This window comes from Ovis aries, chromosome 17 (assembly GCF_016772045.2).
Source record: "Ovis aries strain OAR_USU_Benz2616 breed Rambouillet chromosome 17, ARS-UI_Ramb_v3.0, whole genome shotgun sequence".
In the NCBI taxonomy this organism is placed as follows: domain Eukaryota; kingdom Metazoa; phylum Chordata; class Mammalia; order Artiodactyla; family Bovidae; genus Ovis; species Ovis aries.
Window position 1 is genome coordinate 18,229,445 of NC_056070.1, and position 20,364 is coordinate 18,249,808.

General features: G+C 42.4%; 1 protein-coding gene across 1 annotated transcript in view; it reads left to right on the plus strand.

Moving 5' to 3' along the window:
• Positions 1–20,364, plus strand: part of SETD7 (SET domain containing 7, histone lysine methyltransferase) — a 50,490-nt gene that overhangs the window by 4,341 nt on the left and 25,785 nt on the right. Inside the window, exons 2-3 of the mRNA XM_027956265.2 lie at positions 5,144–5,273; positions 19,603–19,804. Of these exons, the coding sequence (XP_027812066.2) occupies positions 5,144–5,273; positions 19,603–19,804 (332 nt within the window). The remainder of the gene's footprint in view (positions 1–5,143; positions 5,274–19,602; positions 19,805–20,364) is intronic.

Consider the following 20,364-nt stretch of genomic DNA (forward strand, 5'->3'; position numbering starts at 1 on the left):
TCAAATAGTAAGAGGATTTTTTCCCCCTTAAAATATATTTATTTTTAATTGATTGATGATTGCCTTACAATATTGGTTTGATTTCTGCCATACATCAAAATGAATTAGCCATAGGTGTACACGTATCCCTTCCGTCTTAAACCTCCCCCCCCACCTCCCACCCTTTCGCACCCCTCTAGGTCATGACAGAGCCCAGGTTTGAGTTCCCTGAGTCATACAGCGAATTTCTATTTGCTCTCTGTCTTACATATGTTAATGTATATGCTCCCATGCTGTGTGTGTGCTTAGTCACTCAGTCGGGTCTGATTGTTTTCGACCCCATGAACTTGTAGCCTGCCATGGAATTCTCCAGGCAAGAATATTGCAGTGGGTTGCCATGCCCTCTTTCAGGGGATCTTCCCGATCCAGGGATTGAACCCAGGTCTTCCACATTGCTGGTGGATTCTTTACCGTCTGAGCCACCATGGGAAGTCCCATGCTTCCATGCTGCTCTCTCAAATATTAAGAGTATTTTTAACTGTCCTTCTAATCACTTATCCTACCTGTCTCTAACAAGACTGCTGATGCTTTGAACTTGGGAAGAATACAGGCGAGGTGTTCTGGTAACACCCTTTGTATGTGGGCCTCACATTAAAACTATGACCCTCACAACTAATACCTGAGCTTTTGCAAAGGATGACTTTCAAAAATCAAATTGTGTTTTTAACCACAAGCATAAGTGCTTCATCATGAAGGCACATTCTTGCACTAAACAGAATAAGTTTGCCTTTTTAATGATTATTACCTTTTTAAAAATAATTCTGTTCTACAAAACCAACAATGCATGTAAGGGTCTTTGGTTCTGAGAGGAACACACACACACTCTCTCTTTCTCTCTCTCGCTCACACACACACACACATACACACTCAGATCTCCTGTGAGAAAGCCTGCGGCTGTAAGCAGCACAGTGTCTGATCCAGAGGGAATTTCCTCTGCTGAGAGGAACCATCACTGCATAAAATACAGCCCTCGCTCTCATCAGGTTCAGGAAAAAAACTCTGAAGGAACCCGAGGGGAAAAAAAAATTGAACTTCTGTCTGTTCAGTAGATAATGATCTTGAGAGCAAAGTGAAAAAGTAGATTTGTGAGACGGTTCCTTTTTTTCCCCTTTCTCTAACTTCTGTCAATATTTGAACACCGTGCTGCAGACAGATATACAACACAAGAGCTGGGGCTGCTCTCGCAACACACAGCTGCCGTTCAAGCGGGTTTTCCTTGTTTGGGTCTGGCCCTCAACCTCTGTTGAGTGGGAACTGGCCTGGAAGGCTGTCGGCTGACTTGGCGCATTGCACAGGCTGACCCCGATCCGAGCAGGCAGGACTAGTGTTGCTCTTTGCGTTGGGTGACACGTGGACGAGACAGGCATTTGCCATCAGGCTATGCTGGTGCTGTGAGAACTCTCTTAACTCTGAAGGCCTCTTCCATTTCTCTGCCTGGGACGTGAGATCACCTCTCTTTAGAGGTCACCACTTCTGCCATTGGCAGGAAAGGATATCCTGCCAGTTTGCTCTTATCCCAGGATTGAAGGAGTGGGGGAAGGAGTTCTTAGCATCCATTAGCTCCTTCAGGGTAGCTGTTAATGTGCTTCTTGGGCAATAAGATGACTTTCTCATCTGTAAGACTGGAATTCAAGGGATGGTTGTGAGGTTTAATTTTGATAATAGGAAATTACATAACTCAGTGCCTGATGCATAGTAGGTATACAGATGTTTTTTTCATCTCTGTGTTTCAGTCTCCCTCTCCGTTAAATTGACTTACTGGCAAGATAAATAGTACATGATCTAATTGTCCAAATGGCTTTGGAACAAGAGTTGTACCAGAAGCTCCTGTAGCACTAGTTGGTAGGAGATGTGAGGTCATAGCAACCCAGCCTCTTCTCTTCCTGACATTTCTTTTCTTGGAAAGTCTCTTAACTGTTATTGTTTTGGTTGTGGGTGTTGTTTTAAACATAAAGTTCTGCTGCCAGAAACACCACCCCAGGCTATTAAATATTCAGGATGGAAGTCTTGAATGATCATAAGCCGTATTAACTTTTAGCTCCTTTTCATTGATCCTGGTCATTGATCACATCCTGGTCATTGATCACATCGTCCTGCTTTTGGAAGGATGAGAAGAGAACAGACAAGCCAACCACGGGACCCTGCTGTGATCTGATAGAAGGCGATTTCAGAGATTTCTTGCAGCACGAGCACGCAACCTGAACAGCTTTGGAAAGGCAATAAAGGGTCACCCATCCCAGCCTTCTTCCTAGACACGTGGTATCATCAGAAAAATGGCCATCATTCAGCAGCCCCTCTGTTCCTTTCTCCCTAGAGACTAAGAAGGCGATGGGACTTCTCTCCACTGGCCTGCACAGAGGCAAGCATCCTTCAGGGAGCGTGGTTGATGTTACCGCTTTCATCTCAGTAGGATTCAGGACTGTCCCTCAGGTGTTTTTATTGTGTTCTGTGATGCTTCCAATTTTCTCTAATATCTAAATGCCACTGCTGAGGGTGCACCTGCAATGTTTTGCTCAGAAATAGGACAGGACCATTGCAACTGAGGAAAAGTGGAAATGAATTTACACTGCGGTTTTTTTTCCCCTTAGTGTTCATGTTTATCATAATGCTTCTCTTGATCCAAAGTAGAATAGGGACTTCCACAGTGGTCCAGTGACTCTGTGTTCCCAACACAAGGGGCCCAGTTTTGATCCTTGGTCAGGAAACTATTACTAGATCCCACATGCTACAGCTAAGACAGCATGGCCAAATAAATTTTTTAAATATATTAAAAAAAAAAAAAAAAAACGAGGCAGAGTCACTAATTTCATCAAACATTAGTTTTATAATGTCTGAAATATGTGACCTGTTTTATATGGAGAAAGCATTTTCAACAAATTAGTAGGTACTTCAATATAAGGCTAAAATGGTTATTCTGATAGTTATACCTAAATCAAAAGTGGGGTGCTACATTCGTAGGAATGCTAACAGCTAAATTTAATTTGATCTGAGCAACATTTCATTAAAAAAAGCTTTTAACTACACACTGAGTGGGTTTTTTATGAAAAAAGAAAAAGATTTAATTTATTTCAATGAGAAAAATGTCATCAGTAGATATTTAGAAAATAATTGTCCAAATTATATCATATGATTCAAGTGTCATTGAATCATGTCACATACAGTTTTTGAGCAAGGAAGCAAATGTGGCCTGGTTCCCTCCTAATCATTAACCTCCTGGCCCTTGGTGAAGGAAAAAAATGTGTTAAGAGAAAAGGATCCTTATTGATTGTGATTTATTTAAATAGCCATGTTTTCTTGTGATATATTCTAGGTAATTCATTCTATACAGAATGAGATATAGTAATAAAACCATCTTTGTTCATTTGTATTTTATGTTTATGTAATCAATAATACAAATAAACAGGTTTTTCTGTTCTTCATAAGAGTGCTTGCTTACTATCCCTTCTAAGGGATGATATTCTTTTATCACTTTAAAAGAAATTATTTTAGGAGAGTAAAGCATTCATTGTGGTGTTATGGTCTGTGTTCCTTTTTTTTTTTTAATGTCTGTGAGCCATCTGGAAGCCATATTTATGTGTTTAATGTCCTTGCATTGCACAGTATTTCATTATTTTATACCTTTTCATCCATGACTCAGGTCATTAACCCAGGAAAAAGTCAGCAGATTAACTGCTGCCTTTATTTTCAACCCACCTCTGCAAAATTAGCTCAGCAAAATGACTGGGGAGACACCAAGGAGGTGACTCCTGGGTTTTGTGAAATATGTGGATAATAATAAGAAACCTAAATGTTGACTGGAAACATAAATGTTAAAATATACCAGTTGGTGACACGAGAAGAACCAGCAATTTAAAGATCACAGTGTAATCATGGCTACTGATGTTCAAAATCACTGCCTAAATGGTCATGTGGATACTTCTGGCTACCTTTAAAGGACAAACCCTCTGAACCCAATGGGCAGAAGGTATATGACAAGGTTATTACTGAACATTGAAAGCTGAAAGATTTTTATAAGGTAAAGCAGTAAGTTCAATGTTAAGCTTAAGTTCAAGCTTAGAAGGACTCTGAGTTTGTCTGTTTGTACAATGAGGTGCTGACGTTAGGGCAGTTGTAGAGACTAGGTGGGTCGAGCTCTTGTTGTCAGAAGATAACAAAGAACAGGGGGGTTTTCAGAGGGTGCTTGGCCAGCAGAGCTCCACATCAGACCGTATCAGTTCAGTTCAGTCACTCAGTCATGTCTGACTCTTTGTGACCCCATGAACTGCAGCACGCCAGGCCTCCCTGTCCATCACCAACTCCTGGAGTCCACCCAAACCCATGTCTACTGAGTCGGTGATGCCATCCAGCCATCTCATCCTCTGTCTTCCCCTTCTCCTCCTGCCCCCAATCCCTCCCAGCATCAGGGTCTTCTCCAGTGAGTCAGCTCTTCACATCAGGTAGCCAGAGTATCGGAGTTTCAGCTTCAACATCAGTCCTTCCAATGAACACCCAGGACTGATCTCCCTTAGGATAGACTGGTTGGATCTCATTGCAGTCCAAGGGACTCTCAAGAGTCTTTTCCACAGCTCAAAAGCATCAATTCGTCTACGCTCAGCTTTCTTTATGGTCCAACTGCCACATCCATACATGACCACTGGAAAAACCATAGCCATATAATGATGTATAAAAGTGTATTGTGCTTGGTTCTAGAATCACATCACACATGTGCCCTCTCAACCACATTTCGGTTAATCATGGCCATTCAGGGGCATTAATTCCAAACCTGAGGAGTACCATGCGGTTTGGTACTGAATCAACTGAAACTCACACTGCAGATGTTATTATTGAGAATAGCTTTCAGTCCCTAGTAAAATATGAGTGTGGTTTGGGTTCTTATTCTTACATGTGTCTAAGGTGCTCTATCGTGGACCCGTCCTTTTGAAAGAGTATCTGACTGGAATTGATGGTGCTGATACAGGCTGAGAAAGCTTGGCATTCGCCTTTCCCTGAGCAAGGAAGGGACCCCCAGGCTGCTCAGGGCACTTGCTGGCAGCGTCTAAGCACAGACCTGAGGGTGGGGGAGCATGGAAGATGTTAAGGTTTGCCTCGTGTTTCCCTTTCCCAGGGCACCTGGACGACGATGGATTGCCTCACGGCTTCTGCACAGTCACCTACTCCTCCACGGACAGATTCGAGGGCAACTTCATTCACGGAGAAAAGAATGGACGGGGCAAGTTCTTCTTCTTTGATGGCAGGTAGCACTCACGGTTTGGTTTTGTTTCATTTTGGGGGTAGGAGGTAGGTACCAAACTATTTGGAAGAATGATATGAATGAGAGGATTTCAGTATTTTAGTACAATGTATAGAAAAGGTCAGGGTAAGCCCAACATGCATGTACTGCTTTGGGGCCCAGGGAATTCAGCCCCTGTTACAGAACTCAAGTGGCCTGCACACAGTGAAGCCAGTCTGCTGACACCGGGGGGTGGAGAAGGAAAGTGTTTTGTGCAGGGCACCAAGCAAGCAGGCCAGGGCACCTAGTGCTGCCTGTTACACTCCGGCACGGGTTTCAGGAAAGCGTTTTTAAAGACAAGGTAAGGCCGGGGCATCCCAGGATATGTAATGAGCTTGTGTACAATTCTCTGATTGACGGTGAGATAACGGGCGGTGTCACGGGGGTTAGCTTTACCAACCCAGAGGCACCAGTAAGTCTGGGGGCTACTCACTCATGGTCATCACGGGGTCCATTTCTTCCATTTGGTGAGGGATTTAGCATCTGTAAGTCAACTTGGAAAATGTGCATCAGTACTGTTTATCCAGGTACTTCAGAGGGGAGCTACCGCAGAGGATATGGGGGAGGGGTCTGTCCCGCGAAGATCCCATAGGGTCCTGCTTGGTTACCCCCTCACCATGGCTATGGCCTGAGACTCAGCTCTGCCATCTCACCTCCGAGGGTGCACTTGTCAAAGACACCCTCTGCCGTGCCAGATTCAGGGGCCCTCATCTTAAACAGGTTGGTGGGTCTTTGATGGATTTCACCTGTTTGTTCAGGTAATGCGTCTCCATAAAGTTACACAAGTGGGGATCGTTCTTCGTCAGGGACCAGTGTGTGCCATCCCAGTAGTGACTGACCCACGCTCTTTTTCGAGTGCAGTGCACACTTAACTCTGTTACATTCAGCCCATTCTCAGATATCATGGTCCAGTTTCTTGATTTCCTGAAAGAAGCTTCAGCCACCCCATTGCTCCTGCAGCTTCATCATTTTCTCAGCGTATTCTCTCTCCTCCTGAGATTAGTCAAGAGAATATTTAGCAGAGGTCCTCAAAGCCCCGTCATTACGGTTCACGCAGTAAGACGCGTGAACGTAGGCAGGGCCAGCTCCAGGCCCAATGTTGTAAACGCTTGTCTTTGGGGTGACTAGACACTGTGTGTGATACCTTAATGCTGACGTTGTAATAGTGTTTCCTATGTTCTCCCTCTAGTTAAAATATTTTTCTCAGCAGGATTCTTTCACTTTGCTTTCACCTCCTGTATGAGAACACCATGAGGCAGAAGCTCTTCACCCTCTTGAGACAGGTGGGAATAGCTAGGACTAGTCTCTTTCAAAAGAGATGGGTTACACAGGCCCAGCTTGCCAGTAGTGACTTTTAAGCCATGTCATCTTCAGAAATGAGGAGTGGCTGGGTGAATTTCTCCAGCAATTAGAGGAATTCAGAGGCACGGAAGAACCGGCTCTTTTCATACCACTTGACTGAGTAATACATAAATGGATTTTTTTTTGGCTGCATGTGGGATCTTAGTTCCCTGAACAGGGATCCAACCCACGTCCCCCCGAGTGGAAGCTCAGAGTCCTAACCACTGGACTTCCAGGGAAGACCCCAGAAGTGGATTTAGCTAAAGCAGATTATAGAATTCTGTGGGACAAGACCCTGAAAGCTCAGCTTTGTACACCAGTGCTAAATCAAATCTTGGAGACAGAATTTTGGGTGAACTAGAAAAGAGTAGCTTTATTGCTTTGCCAGACAGAGGGGAACACAGTGGGCTAATGCCCTCAAAACCAAGTGTCCCAGCTTGGGGAAGACAGTGACAAGTTTTATCTTAATTGTTCAAATAGGGAGTGACCAACTCATAGATATTCTTCCGATGGGTTGGCAGTGAGATAAGTAGGAGTCCATATGGTCAACCTTCAGGTCCAACTGGTCTGGGGTCTACATTGCTTGTGGGCAGCATATTGTCATTAATTGCTAACTTCTCCCACCTGGAGGGGGTTTCAGTATCTGCAGAATGGCTCAAAGATATTGTCTGTCACCTGTATCTGTTGATGGGAAAATAGGACTTTGCCCCAAGGCTGCTCTGGACTGTTTCTCCCTGGTCTTGCATCCCCTCCCTTCCCTAATTAACAACTGCTTGAATCTGCCCCTTGAAACTCAGGGGAGGTCATGGAGGCTGAATGAAGGTTATTGCCCGTAATCAAAGAAATGGGAGCACAGAAAGGTCTTCCGCCCAGGAGCCCCACAGGGTCCTGCTCAGTATCAGACATAGCACCGCTTGCTAAATTCTTGACATTGGTAATAAGCTGAAGCTTCCACAAACCTTGAAATTCCTTCAGGAGAGAAATTGTCTAAGCTGATAGCTGAAGGGTGATCATAGACACTGGCTTGTGACCCAGCAGCATCCCATCCCTTTTCTGTAGGTGGAGTGAGTTGCTTTTTAAAAAAAATATTAATACGTCCTCAGGCTCTCAATTATCTCAAATAAGGAGGGGTGAGGAAAGCAATAAAAGCCTCAGAGAACTTTTGTAAACTTTTAACTCCAACCTTCTCTTTCCCATTGTCCCCAGCCCCACACTCAACCTCATTTTAGCAGAAACTGGCTTCCAAACTATTCATGTTCATCAGTATTCTCCTTCCTTTTTTCTGCCCTGGTGGATACCCAAAGCCTGTAGTGGCCTCTTACTGGATTTGGTATCAGTGCTTTTCTCTCTCACAACCCCTTTAAGCCATCCAGAAGGAGATTTTTCCTGCCTTGTTTCCACAGAGTTTATTTATAACTCTTTTTTGGAAAGTGTCACTGTTTACCTCATGCAGTTATACTTTTATTCATTCAACAAATATATATTTATATGAATGTCTTATTTCCACGGACTTCTCTGGCAGTCCAGGGGTTAAGACTCCTCACTTCCAGTGCACGGGGTGCAGGTTCAATCCCTGGTTAGGGACTGAGATCCCACAAGCAACAAGCGCAGCCCAAAATGAGTCTTATTTCCCCTACAGAAGTGAGGCTTCCTTGAGGGCAAAATCTGTGTCTGTTTCATCTTCCATGCTTAATAGCACTTTCTCTTAATTTGATACTAGGAAAAAAGTTCTTGCTGAATGAGCATAGGAGATGAAAAAGAGGGTAGAATTCTCACACACATAGACACACACACACAAGTATTTAAAGAATGCTTTAAATCTCTTACTTTAAAGGTCATACCTAATTAATTGATTGACTCTGGGAAAACAGTCCAGCAGGTTTGGTTAAATTTAGTGTTGGTTGTGGGCTTGCTTTGGGCTTCCCAGGTGGCTCAGTGGTAAGGAATCCACCTGCCAGCACAGGAGACTTAGGTTTGATCCCAGGGGATCTACTTGACAATGGCAACCTGCTTCAGTATTTTTGCCTGGAGAATTCCATGGACAGAAGAGCTTGATGGGCTAGAGTCTGTGGGGTCACAAAGAGTCTGACATGACAGAGTGACTGAGCACATGGGCTTGCTCTGTACTCAAGAGTTAGGCTAAGTTTCCCAACCAGTGTGCCAGGAATGAGGCCTGGGGTGCTGAGTGGGACCTTGAGACTTCCAGATGCATCCCTCCTTCTGTCAAGCTAGTCACGTCCAGCTCTGACCAGCTTCATGCAGTTCCTCCAGTGTGCCTTACTAATGCAGCGATCTGCCTATGGGTCCAGACCAGGGCAAACTGGAGCACCAGGTAAGGCTGAAGCATTAGGTCAGTAACTATCTCAGGAATAGAAAGAAATTCACTTTTTTCTTTTTTTCTTTTGGGGGCACAAATTCACTGATTTTTATACCTACCACTCAAACACCTGAAGAGACTTAGGTCCAATGGGAGACTCAAAGAATGATGGTATTAGCAAGGACCTGGAAAGCTCACCCTTGTTAGCCCTGTGCACGTGGCAGGTAATCCCTTGAGGGGAGAAGGTCAGTCTCACTGCCTTTGTGACATGGGATGAAGTCGTGTGGTGACAGGTTCTCAAAAGATCATAATCAACCTTCTTTCTTAAGCCCAATAACGATCATATTAGGAGACATCTATTAGAAGGATTTGTGAAAGAACAGATATATGGTCACGGTGGGGGAGGGAAAAGGTGGGGTGACTTGAGAGAGTAGCCCTGCAACATACGTTACCGTATGTGAAGTGGACACTCAAGGGGAATTTGCTGTATGATCCAGGGAACTGAAAGCTGGTGCAACGTGATGACTTGGAGCGGGCGATGGGGAGAGAGGGGGGAGGGTGCTTTAGGAGACGGGCTGGAGGGGCGTATGTATGCCTATGACTGATTCATGTTAATGTATGGCGGATACCATCCCAATACTGTAATAATAGAGTAATTATTCTCCACTTAAAACTAAAATTAAAAAAGAATTTGTGGAAAAATTAGTGAGTCTTATGACTGAAATAAAATGCTATGTAATCTATTAGATCTAATGGAGAGGTGCCGGAAGTGGTCATAAAGAAGTCAGTTTCTACCTGGAGCAGCACCTTAGTTTACATTGCTTTATTAATTACTCTCCCTATTACTGCTTCCAATTTTGGGGGATCTGATGTATTGAGTAAAATAAAGTGGGCATTCAAGGTTTTTTACTAGCAGTCAGGAGGCGTTAGTCTGGAAAAATTCCTCCAAAAAGGGTGAAATTAAGGTTTGGAAAGAACCACTGAGGAAACAAAAGGTTTCTGATAAAGTCTTTTAAAGTTGTGCAAACCTGTAGTACTAGCTTATGTCCCCATCAAAGGCTTTGTTTGCAGTTACAGGAGCCTGTGTTTGGAAAATTCCAGGGTAGTGACTGAAGAGTTAGCTTGATGCATTTTTAATCTTATATAAAACCTGAACCTGGGTGTATGATTTTTTTTTAACTTGAGGCATGATTCATATACAAAAATCTGTACATGTTTAACGTACACAACTTGAATTTGGCATAGTCTGCATTCATGAAACCATCACCACAATCTGTGCCGTAGACTGGGTGTATGATTTATGAGACGGTTTCAAACAAATAAAAACTTATACCAAGAAAGGTCTGGAATCAGTTTTTCCCGTTACACAGAATATGATAAATCTGAATAAGAATTTTAAATATGCAGATTGCCAGGAAAGATGGCCTGGAAGAATAGAAGCAGAATATTTTATTTTGATTTTAAATTACATAGATAGCAAATACTAGGTGGAAAAAAGAACTTCAAGAAATACAGAAATGTAAAAAGTGAATATCCTCAGTTGCTTCAGTCATGTTGATCCTGTGGACTGTAGCCTGCCAGGCTCCTCTGCCCATGGGAATTCACAGGCAAGAATACTGGAGTGGGTTACCATTCCCTTTTCCAGGGAATCTTCCCAACCCAGGGATTGAACCCAGGTCTACTACATTGCAGGCAGATTCTTTACCATCTGAGACACCAGAAACTAGCTATCTGAATCAGTATAAATAGCCAACATGTACATTTTTACTGCTATCTTAGCTTCAGAGGCTTCAGAATTGTCGCCAGTTTTGAGATCTTGACAAACAGTTGACCTGTCTTTTCTTAAGTTAAATCTGGCTTATTATGTCAGAAACCTAAAGTCTGACCAACCAGATAGTTTATCCCACAAATGAGGAATGAATGAGAAAACTGACCTGATTTTTTAAACTGTCTTTTCAAGCAGCTGTTGTTTTCCAGTCTGCCCCTCCCGCCCCCACCCCTGCCCCAGCCTTTTTTTTTTTTTTGGGGGGGTGCCACATCATGCTACTTGCAGAATCTTAGTTCCCTGACCAGGGATTAAACTCAAGCCCCACCATGAAAGCACCAAGTCCTAAACCACTGGGCTACCAAGCAGTTCCCCATTTTCCCCCCTTTCTAATGGAAAGAAGAGGATTGTCCTAAGATTAGGTAATTGGGACTCCCTAAACGACTTCACTTTCACTTTTCACTTTAATGCATTGGAGAAGGAAATGGCAACCCACACCAGTGTTCTTGCCTGGAGAATCCCAGGGATGGGGGAGCCTGGTGAGCTGCTGTCCGTCGGGTCACACAGAGTCGGACACGACTGAAGCGACTTAGCAGCAGCAGCAACATCTGCTCTGGTCCTGACACAAAGGTATATATGTGGTGAGGAGAAAGGAATCTTGAGGCTTTGTTGGTGTGGTTCTGGAGTCTCTCTGGCACCAGTAATTCGCTGGAGTTCTATAGGGGATTACAAAATGTTTAGTATGCAAAATGCTTCAATATACACATCTCTGATTTTTATACAGTAATAATCCCAGATTCTGGGACATCTTAATGTCCCAATTGTTCTCATCTCAACCAAGATTTGTGGATGTAAAGACAATTTAGCAGAACTTCTTGAAATCTTAGAACAGTAACAAGAAAAAGATATTTCAATGTAGAGTGGCTTTGGGCTGTGTGATATTAGGACATCATGTGGTTTTTAGCCTGATTATGAAATAGAGATAAGTGAATTCATTCAGTTTTTTTTTAACATTACTAATGCTTCCTCCTGACCTGCCAATTAGATTTCAAAGTATTATTTGTTACTCCATGACTTCATCCTCCTCTGCCCAAGTCATTTTCTGATGCTGATTTGTTCCTAATGAATCTGGCTAAGAGGGCTCCTTGTAGTTAATCACTGACCAGATAACTTAAGAGAAGCTGCCCATCTGATGAGCCACTGAGAAGGGTGATATTTTCCAGGTGACAGGTCCGCAGAGGAGTTCTTTTGTTTGGTTTTCAGAAAGCACTTGGTTGCATTTCAGAGAAACTGGAGTTGGAACAGACTTCTGAAGTCATGTATCCCAACCTCCCACACAAGGCGAAAGTCCCTTCTATGATGCTTTTGTTGGAACCAGGCTCCACAAATACATTCATCTGTATTCTAAGGAACAGTTCTGACTGAGGCAAAGTGTTTTGTGATGTATGAGAAGAAAGGGAGAGGGAATGAGATGGAGAACTTGGAATACCTGCCATTTGTTCAGCACTGGGCACAGCCTTCACAACAATCTGTGAAGTAGGTTTCATAGTCCTTTTTTACTTGTGAAGAAACTAAAGCACAGAGAGGTGAAGTGACCTGCCCGAGGTGACCTCATTGGTAGAAGCTCGAGCTGAGAGTCAAGCCAAGGTGAGTTCAATTCTGAAGCCACCCCTCTCCTCCCTGAACCTGCTCCCTTCCTCTCACAGGAAGCGAGGATATAGCTCCAAACTTCCCTGGCAGACCAGTGGTTAAGGCTTCGCACTTCCACTGCAGGGAGCCCAGGTTCAATCCCTGGTCAGGGAACTAAGATCCCACATGGCAAGGGGAAAAAAAAAAAAGCTCTGATCCTGACAGTCCTTGTTTCACACCTTCATTTTACTTGAGGTTACTCATTAGCTTTAATTGTGGAAAATTCAAAGGAGTCCTGGGGTGAATTCAGTTACTTTCTTGTAGGAGCTTAAACAGCTTGGGAGCTGGGCACATTGACGGGAGATTTTCCTGAGGAATCACCTCAGAAGAGCCCTGCCTTAGCGAGTTGGCCTCCCTAAACTTGTTTCCTCATTTGAAAAATGGGGATAATTATTATCAGCTTCTCCTAGTTGTGAAGACTGAGTGAAAAAACCTGTAATGACCTTAGGAGGGTACCTAGAAGGAGCTCTACTAGTAATTTTTTAAAAACTAGATCACCAGTCTGTTAAAAAAAGGATATAACTCAGTTTAGGATATAACCCTTTATAACGGGTTTCCCTGGTAGCCAGTCAGTAAAGAATCCACCTGCAATGCAGGAGATCTGGGTTCAGTCCCTGGGTCGGGAAGATCCCCTGGAGCAGGAAATGGCAACCCACTCCAATATTCTTGCCTGGAAAATTCCATGGACAGAGGAGCCTGGCGGGCAACAGTCCATGGGGTCGCAAAGAGTCAGACACGACTTAGCAACCAAACTCAGACACAGCCAGAGGGAAGAGATGCATTGAGCAAAGTAAGAGGAAGAGGCATGGGGCTCCCAGACCCCCTCCAAGGGCAGCACTCTCCCAGCGTCTTCACAAGCTCACCAACCCAGAAGCTCCCTGCTTTTTGCCTTTACTCTGTGTCTGCATTTTTTTCCACACAATCAGATAACACCTCCATTTCCCCACATCATTGCCTTTTGTGTGTGTGTGTGTGGTGATAATGCTTAAGGTCTAACTCTTTTGGGGGATCCCTGGTAGCCTAGTGGTTAAGATTCCAGACTTTGACTGTCAAGGCGCAGGTTCAATCCCTGGTCAGGGAACTGAGAGCCCACAGCTATGCAGCATGGGCGAGAAAAAAGATCTACTGTCTTAGCAACTTTCAAGTATAAAAGTATTGTTAATTATAGCCACTATGCTGTATATACTCAGAACTTACTCCTCTTATAACTGGAGGTTTGTGCCCTTGACCAACCTATCCGCACTTCCCCACCCTCCAGGCCCTGGCGTCCACTACTCTTTACTAATGTGTTTCGAGGAGTTAGACTTTTCTGTTTTTATTTATTTTTTATTTCAAATTTTTTGGCCATGCCAAAAGGCATGTGGGATCCTAGTTCCCCAACCGGGGATTGACCCCTCACCCCCTGCATTGGAAGTGAGGGGTCCTAACCCCCGGACTGCCAGGGAAGTCCCAAGTTAAGCTTTTTTAGGTTCCACATATGAATGGGGACATAGACTATTTGTCTTTGTCTGACTTACTTAACACAATGCCCTCAAGAGCGAGGATGGATTATTATTGTTATGATTTTTTACTATTATATTTTATTACTGATGTTACTATTATCAATTAACAGTGACCAGCAGGGTTTTCCCAGGGCTTATTTTTACAGAGCAAAACTCGATTTCACTGATTGCTCTTCACATATCCTACTGTTATCCTGAAACTTTATAGCAATCAGAAGCTACAGACTCATAGATCTTCTATTAAAAGGTAAGAAATTCTGAAGATAGAACAGGATTACATGGAAACGTGACAGAGCTCCATGCAGTTTGCTTGTCACATCCTGGAGGAGGTTGGATAATATCATGTTGTATGCTGGTGATATCTCAATTTTTTTAAAAAGAGCATTTAAAAAATACGTATTGTCATATAACAATGTTTTAATACTTAGTCACAATTTAATTTAGTTAGAGACAGGACTTTAAAGTAGAATTACCCTTCATTTAAAGTATCTTTCTTGTGTCTTCGCTGGTTGTCCAGTGGTTGCCCAATGCAGGGCTCCTAGATTTTGTCCCGAGTCAGGGAACTAGACCCCCCATTCTGCAACTGAGGAGCCCATGTGCCGCAACCAAGACCCAGCATGGCCAAAAAATAAATAAATAAGTTTTAAAATAAAATTTCCCTCTAGGTTCTGGACCAGACAGAAGGAAGGGAACATGGTGCTGGAGAGAGCAGAGCTTATGCCCCCCAAACCTTCTAGAGCCCAAAATGTGAAGGAAAAGCCAAAGCTGTTTCCTCTCCTAAGAACACTTTTGTGTATTCAGATACTAAAGAGAATTCTTCAGTGAAAATAGTTGAATAGATTACAGATGTATCTGCCTAGGTAAACAGCCATAAAATTTTTTCATTTCTTTGTAAGTTAGGTTTTCTCATTTAACTTAATACTGGAAAGTTAAGTACAAGAGCTTTGATAAAACAGATAAAAAATGGTCTGTGTGTATATGGGAAGAAAGAAATCTCATTAAAACTGATTTTTAAATTTTCTCCATGTTTTCAAGTTATTTGACTCAAGTGCTGGTACCAGATACATCAAACCATTTTTTTGTAGCTTCTTAACATACTAAAATATCTGCCAAGTGTTCAAAGAAATTTTAAGAAAATACAAGTCAAGAACATTGGGTATGGTATGATCCCATTTTTGTTAAAACAGCAACCACGCAAGGTTGGAAAATGCATAATGTATTAATGGAAAAAAGTCTTAAATGATATATGCCGAACTGAGGAAGAGTCCGGGGGGTTTCTGCTTTCCACATCTTTGTAGTGTTTGATTTGCTTTATGTTTGTTTGTTCATTTTACAATGAATATGTTTTACTTTTTTCACTTAAAGAAGCATTTATTCCATCCTTCCCCCAGAGAGGACTCTTTCTAGCTGGTTTTTTTAAAAGTAAATCTAGAGCAGTGTTGTTAATTTCTTTGTCTACTCCAGTGTCTCATAACCAGTTCCCTAGTGCTGCTGTTTTAAGCTAAGCTTCTCAGTAAAAAGCTCACCGTCATATAAATGAAAGTGCATGCCTAATAATATTAGTTCTTATTCAAGCAGCCATTATGTCCTAACATCTTCTGAGCACTTACTATGTATTAAACCTTGTAATCCTGAATAGCCTCATGAGTAGCTGCAGTTTACAAATGGAGAAATAAACCGCAGAGTTTAAGAAACTTTCCTCACTTGCAATTGAGTGGCTACCAGATAATGCCATTTTCTCATAGTTGATTTCTTTTTTAAATGCACATACACTTCATATAAAAAAATTCTCCCTGCGCTTGAGAAATACTCTTAACATGGTTATGTTCCCTCTCAATTGTCTCTTCTCAGAGCAAGACTATCCCAGTTCCACTCTTTCATTTAGGAAACAGCGCTTGAAGATATGCTGTGTTTATGTGTGAGGGGAGAAATGCATAATGCCTGATTTGTTCCTGTAAAGGGCTTACAATCTATTTAGAGAAATAGGACCCATAAGCTGATCATGGATAACACGTGGCACATCCTGTACTAGGCCATGACTAGGCTCCGGTGACTGTGGTTGCAGAGGTCAAGGTAGCCTCCTTCGGAAGCAGGGCTCCATGTGGCTGAAGGGTAGGCTCCAGGGAGGCCAGTGATGAGCACCCTTCTCTATAGCATTTACAGAATGGCACCCTTCTCTGTGCCATTTCAGCAGGAAAGATTAGAAAGTTTTCCCTCCATAGCTACTTCTCAAATATGACCAGATACTAACAATCGAGTGCAGCATAATGCCATTTTCTCATAGTTTATTTCTTTTAAATAGAAAAAGACCAGAGGTTGGAGAATATTCATTCTTTTCCCAAAGTTATTTTTGTTTTGAATGATAAAAAGGCAAATATGACCCATAACTTTTTTTTTTTTTTCCTAAAGGCATCCTCAGGAATTTTAAAAATTTAGTTATATATATTTTAAGGGAAGAACCAGGGAAAACAGAGTATAGAAGCTAAGATCCATAGAGGTGTGCTTGATGCCAGTGAATAATGTAAGCAGGGGCTTCTAGAGCAGAAGTCGGGCAAACCTTTTCTGTCCAGGGGGAGATAATAGTTTAGACTTTGGGGCCACATATGGCCTCTGTTGCAACTATTCAACTCGCTGTTGTGATATGAGAGCAGCCACAGAGGATACGGAAAGGAATGTTCGTGGCCGCGTTCCAGTAAAACTGTATTTACAAAAACAGGCAGCCAGCTACGGTTTGCCAACCTCTTCGGGAGGAAAAAGTTAGAGAAAGAAGTGGTGCCTTTAACACCAGACTAAGAAGTTTTTTTATTTTATTTCCTCAGTGACAGAGGATTTCAGAGCCTTAACATTTTTTATTGCCTTGGAGATCACAGTTCCTATGATAACATGTCCCATTTTGTTATCAGATTCCACCCAAGTTATCAAAAAAATTTACCAAGGAAGCTAAGCTGTTTCCTCAGGCAGGGGCTGGAAAACAATGCAGTAAGTTTTGCTCTCCAAAATCTTGAGACTTTGCATTCGGGAATCTCAGGTTTATTGAGCTACAGGAAATAGCAGTTTGTTCTTAGGATTATGATACTAATAAGGGTGGGCTCTGCTGTAAGGGAGGGGGAGACAAGCTACTGGACATGACCAGGGGAAATATGTGCAAATCCACATGATCATTTAACTGATTCTTGAGACCCATGCCTTGTAGATTTCATCATAAACCTAAGAAATATTGGCAGACTAGTCTGTCAGGGGATAATTCTGCCCAAACACACACAGTAACATTTTGAATGCCACTGAGAATTCAGTCAATGGGGTTGCCAGGTTTAACAAATAAAAATCCAGGCCACCCAGTTAAAATGGTATTCCAAGTGGTTCACTGGTAAAGAATCTGCCTGCAAAACAGGAGACCTGGGTTCAATCCCTGGGTTGGGAAGATCCCCTGGAATAGGAAATGGCGACCCATCCCAAAATTCTTGCCTGGAAAATTCCATGGATAGAGGAGCCTGGCAGGCTACAGTCCATGGGGTCACAAAGAGTCAGACATGACTGACCACACACACACACACACACACACACACACAGAAAGATAAGCAGCAAAAAATGTTTTAGTATAACTATGTCCTGTTCAATATTTGAGACATAATTATGCTAAAAAAGTTATTTGTTATTTATCTGAAACTCCACTGAGCATCCCGTATTTTATCTGGTAATTCCCCAAGTCCAAATGGATAATTAAATAGTTTTTTGTCCTGTCTGTTGCGTCATTATATCGGTTGATTAGTTATCCTTCACTACGATTGTTCTTTTCTTTTTTTTTTTTCGTGGTTGGAATCTAAGGACAGTGTAATCTCATTAATTCCAATCTCACTAATTTAGAATTTTGATTACTGATGCAAGGGCTATGCTGAAGTACACCTTCGTCTCTACAGGAATTTACTAGGCCTATTTATCATTGATCGTACAAACAAAACTGAAAGAGAATGATTTATCTCTTTGGGAGACTACAGATAGTCTAATTACATTGTAATCAGAGGGTATCGTTATTTCAACTGTGCTTTTCTTTTAATAATTATAGATCATGCTGTCATTCATTAACAGCAAGATAAGACTGTTCCAGGCAGAGTCAGGTGCAGCCGCATCCGTCCCATGGCTCCCTCCTATCCCCAGTATCTGTCTCCTGGTTTTGTGGTTGCTTGTTCATAATGCTTCCTAGATCCTCATACAACTGTACTCACTACTTGAAGGCATTGTATAAATATCTGTTAGTTGAATTAATGAATGAATGTTATCTGTGCATGTTAAAATAATCAAACTCTTTGTTGCTAAGCATCTTATGTTTTAATTGTTAAAAAAAATAATAATTTGAGTTGGTCTTTCCCTTTATTCCAAATTTCAGTTCATGAAGGAGTTTTTGGATAAAGTTAGCTTTGTTGCATAATGGCCTTTGCAAGGCTGACACTCAAAATATGTTATGAAATCCAAAAAGTATTTTATGAGGAGAGGAAAAAAAGGTTCTTATAAAATCACCATAAACACCCCTGTGAGCTTTCTTCAGTTTTGGGACTATGGATCTCAAACTTTCTATCAAGCTGCTAATGAATCCACCTACAATGCAGGAGACTCAAATAACTGGATTTGATCTCTGGATCAGGAAGATCCCCTGGAGAATGAAATGGAAACCCACTCCAGTATTCTTGCTTCGAGAATCCCATGGACAGAGGAGCCTGGCAAGCTACAGTCTATGGGGTCACAAAAGAGTTGGACATGACTAAAGGGACTAAACAACAGCAATTGATGTTAGTCAGGTTTAGCCTGCCATCTTCCATCCTTTACCCCCATTGCCCATGATTACACACACACATCACACATGGACACACACACACAAGTACCTCCCCATATATCTTCCAAAGAGATGCAAGGGGATTCTTTTGATTGGGTACTAATCATGGTTGTCACCAATAAATAATGCATTAATAGTGTAAGACAGATAGGTAGACATCTACACTTTCTAAACCACGTTTGTATTATTGGAGACCACTCTATACATGCCATCTAAAGACCCTTGAGAACTCCGAGTGAATTCTGAACCACTCTTGAGGGAAGTTAAGCAGGAGTGGCGTATGTGTGGCAAGGGTAACACCAGCATTTCTGTTGCCTGGTATTGGTCAGCATCTAGCCTTGGAAACACGTGTGCTTAGTCACTCAGTCGTATCCAATTCTTTGTGACCCCATGGACTGTAGCCCACCATGCTCCTCTGTCCAAGGGGATTCTCCAGGCAAGAATACTGGAGCGGGTTGCCATGCATTCCTCCTGCGGATCTTCCCAACCCAGGGATCAAACCAGGTCTCCTGCACTGCTGGCGGATTCTTTAGCATCTGAGCCCCCAGGGAAGCCCCAGGAAACATAACTTAGATGAGGCTTATTCGGTTTCCGCTTGTGGTTTCTTTCTCTTATGTTTCTTTCAGTAGAGAAACTAGATTTAATAGAAGCTAGATTAGGAATTAAATCTTCCTCTGTTTCTAATCCTACCCATATCTCAGGAGTATTTTCCCCTAGCAGTCGCAGAGAACTCAGGAAGATGTACTGAATGCAGGTGGGCATTGGAACAGAGGTGGGCATGATACAGTTCTTTCTTTTAGGAGAGTTGAGTCGCGGTCTCACTCTCCTCTTTGGTTCTCCCTTCTTTCACAGCACCCTGGAGGGATATTATGTGGACGACGCCCTGCAGGGCCAGGGAGTTTACACTTATGAGGATGGAGGAGTTCTCCAGGGCACGTATGTAGACGGAGAGCTGAATGGACCGGCCCAGGAGTACGACACAGATGGGAGACTGATCTTCAAGGGACAATACAAAGATAACATTCGGCATGGAGTGTGCTGGATATACTACCCAGTAAGTCTTGTCACTGCTCATTTTGCTGAAAAATAGCATGTTTTAAGACAAGGCTTTGAGTCTTCCCAGTGAAGAATAAAATGTATTCTCTATGTTAGAAAATGTGAGGCTGTGAAAACTTGAGAGCCAGTAGCTGAAGCCAACAACTTAGAGGGGTTGTCCTCTCACGGTGAAACAGTTGACTTAAATTGTCCTCCGATCTGCTGTAAATTCCTCTTCAGGGTGGCTTTGGAAATGATTAGTCACAATTAAAACAAAATGGAGGAGACTTCCCTGGTGGTCGAGTGGCCAAGACTCCATGCTCCCAATGCAGGGGAACTGAGTTTGATCCCACAGTAAATATCTTTTAAAAAATTAAAACCAAACTGAGACAAACTGGCTTGATTGTACCACCAATAAAAACAGAAGTACACTGATTTTAAAAAATATTTATTTGGGATATAGAAAGAATGTTGGAATGTTTCATTGTTGCAATTTTATTCTCTCTCATATGTAAGAATGATTCGAACAATTTCACATCTTTTGGGACTTATTACACTATTGTTACTTGACTTTCCAAT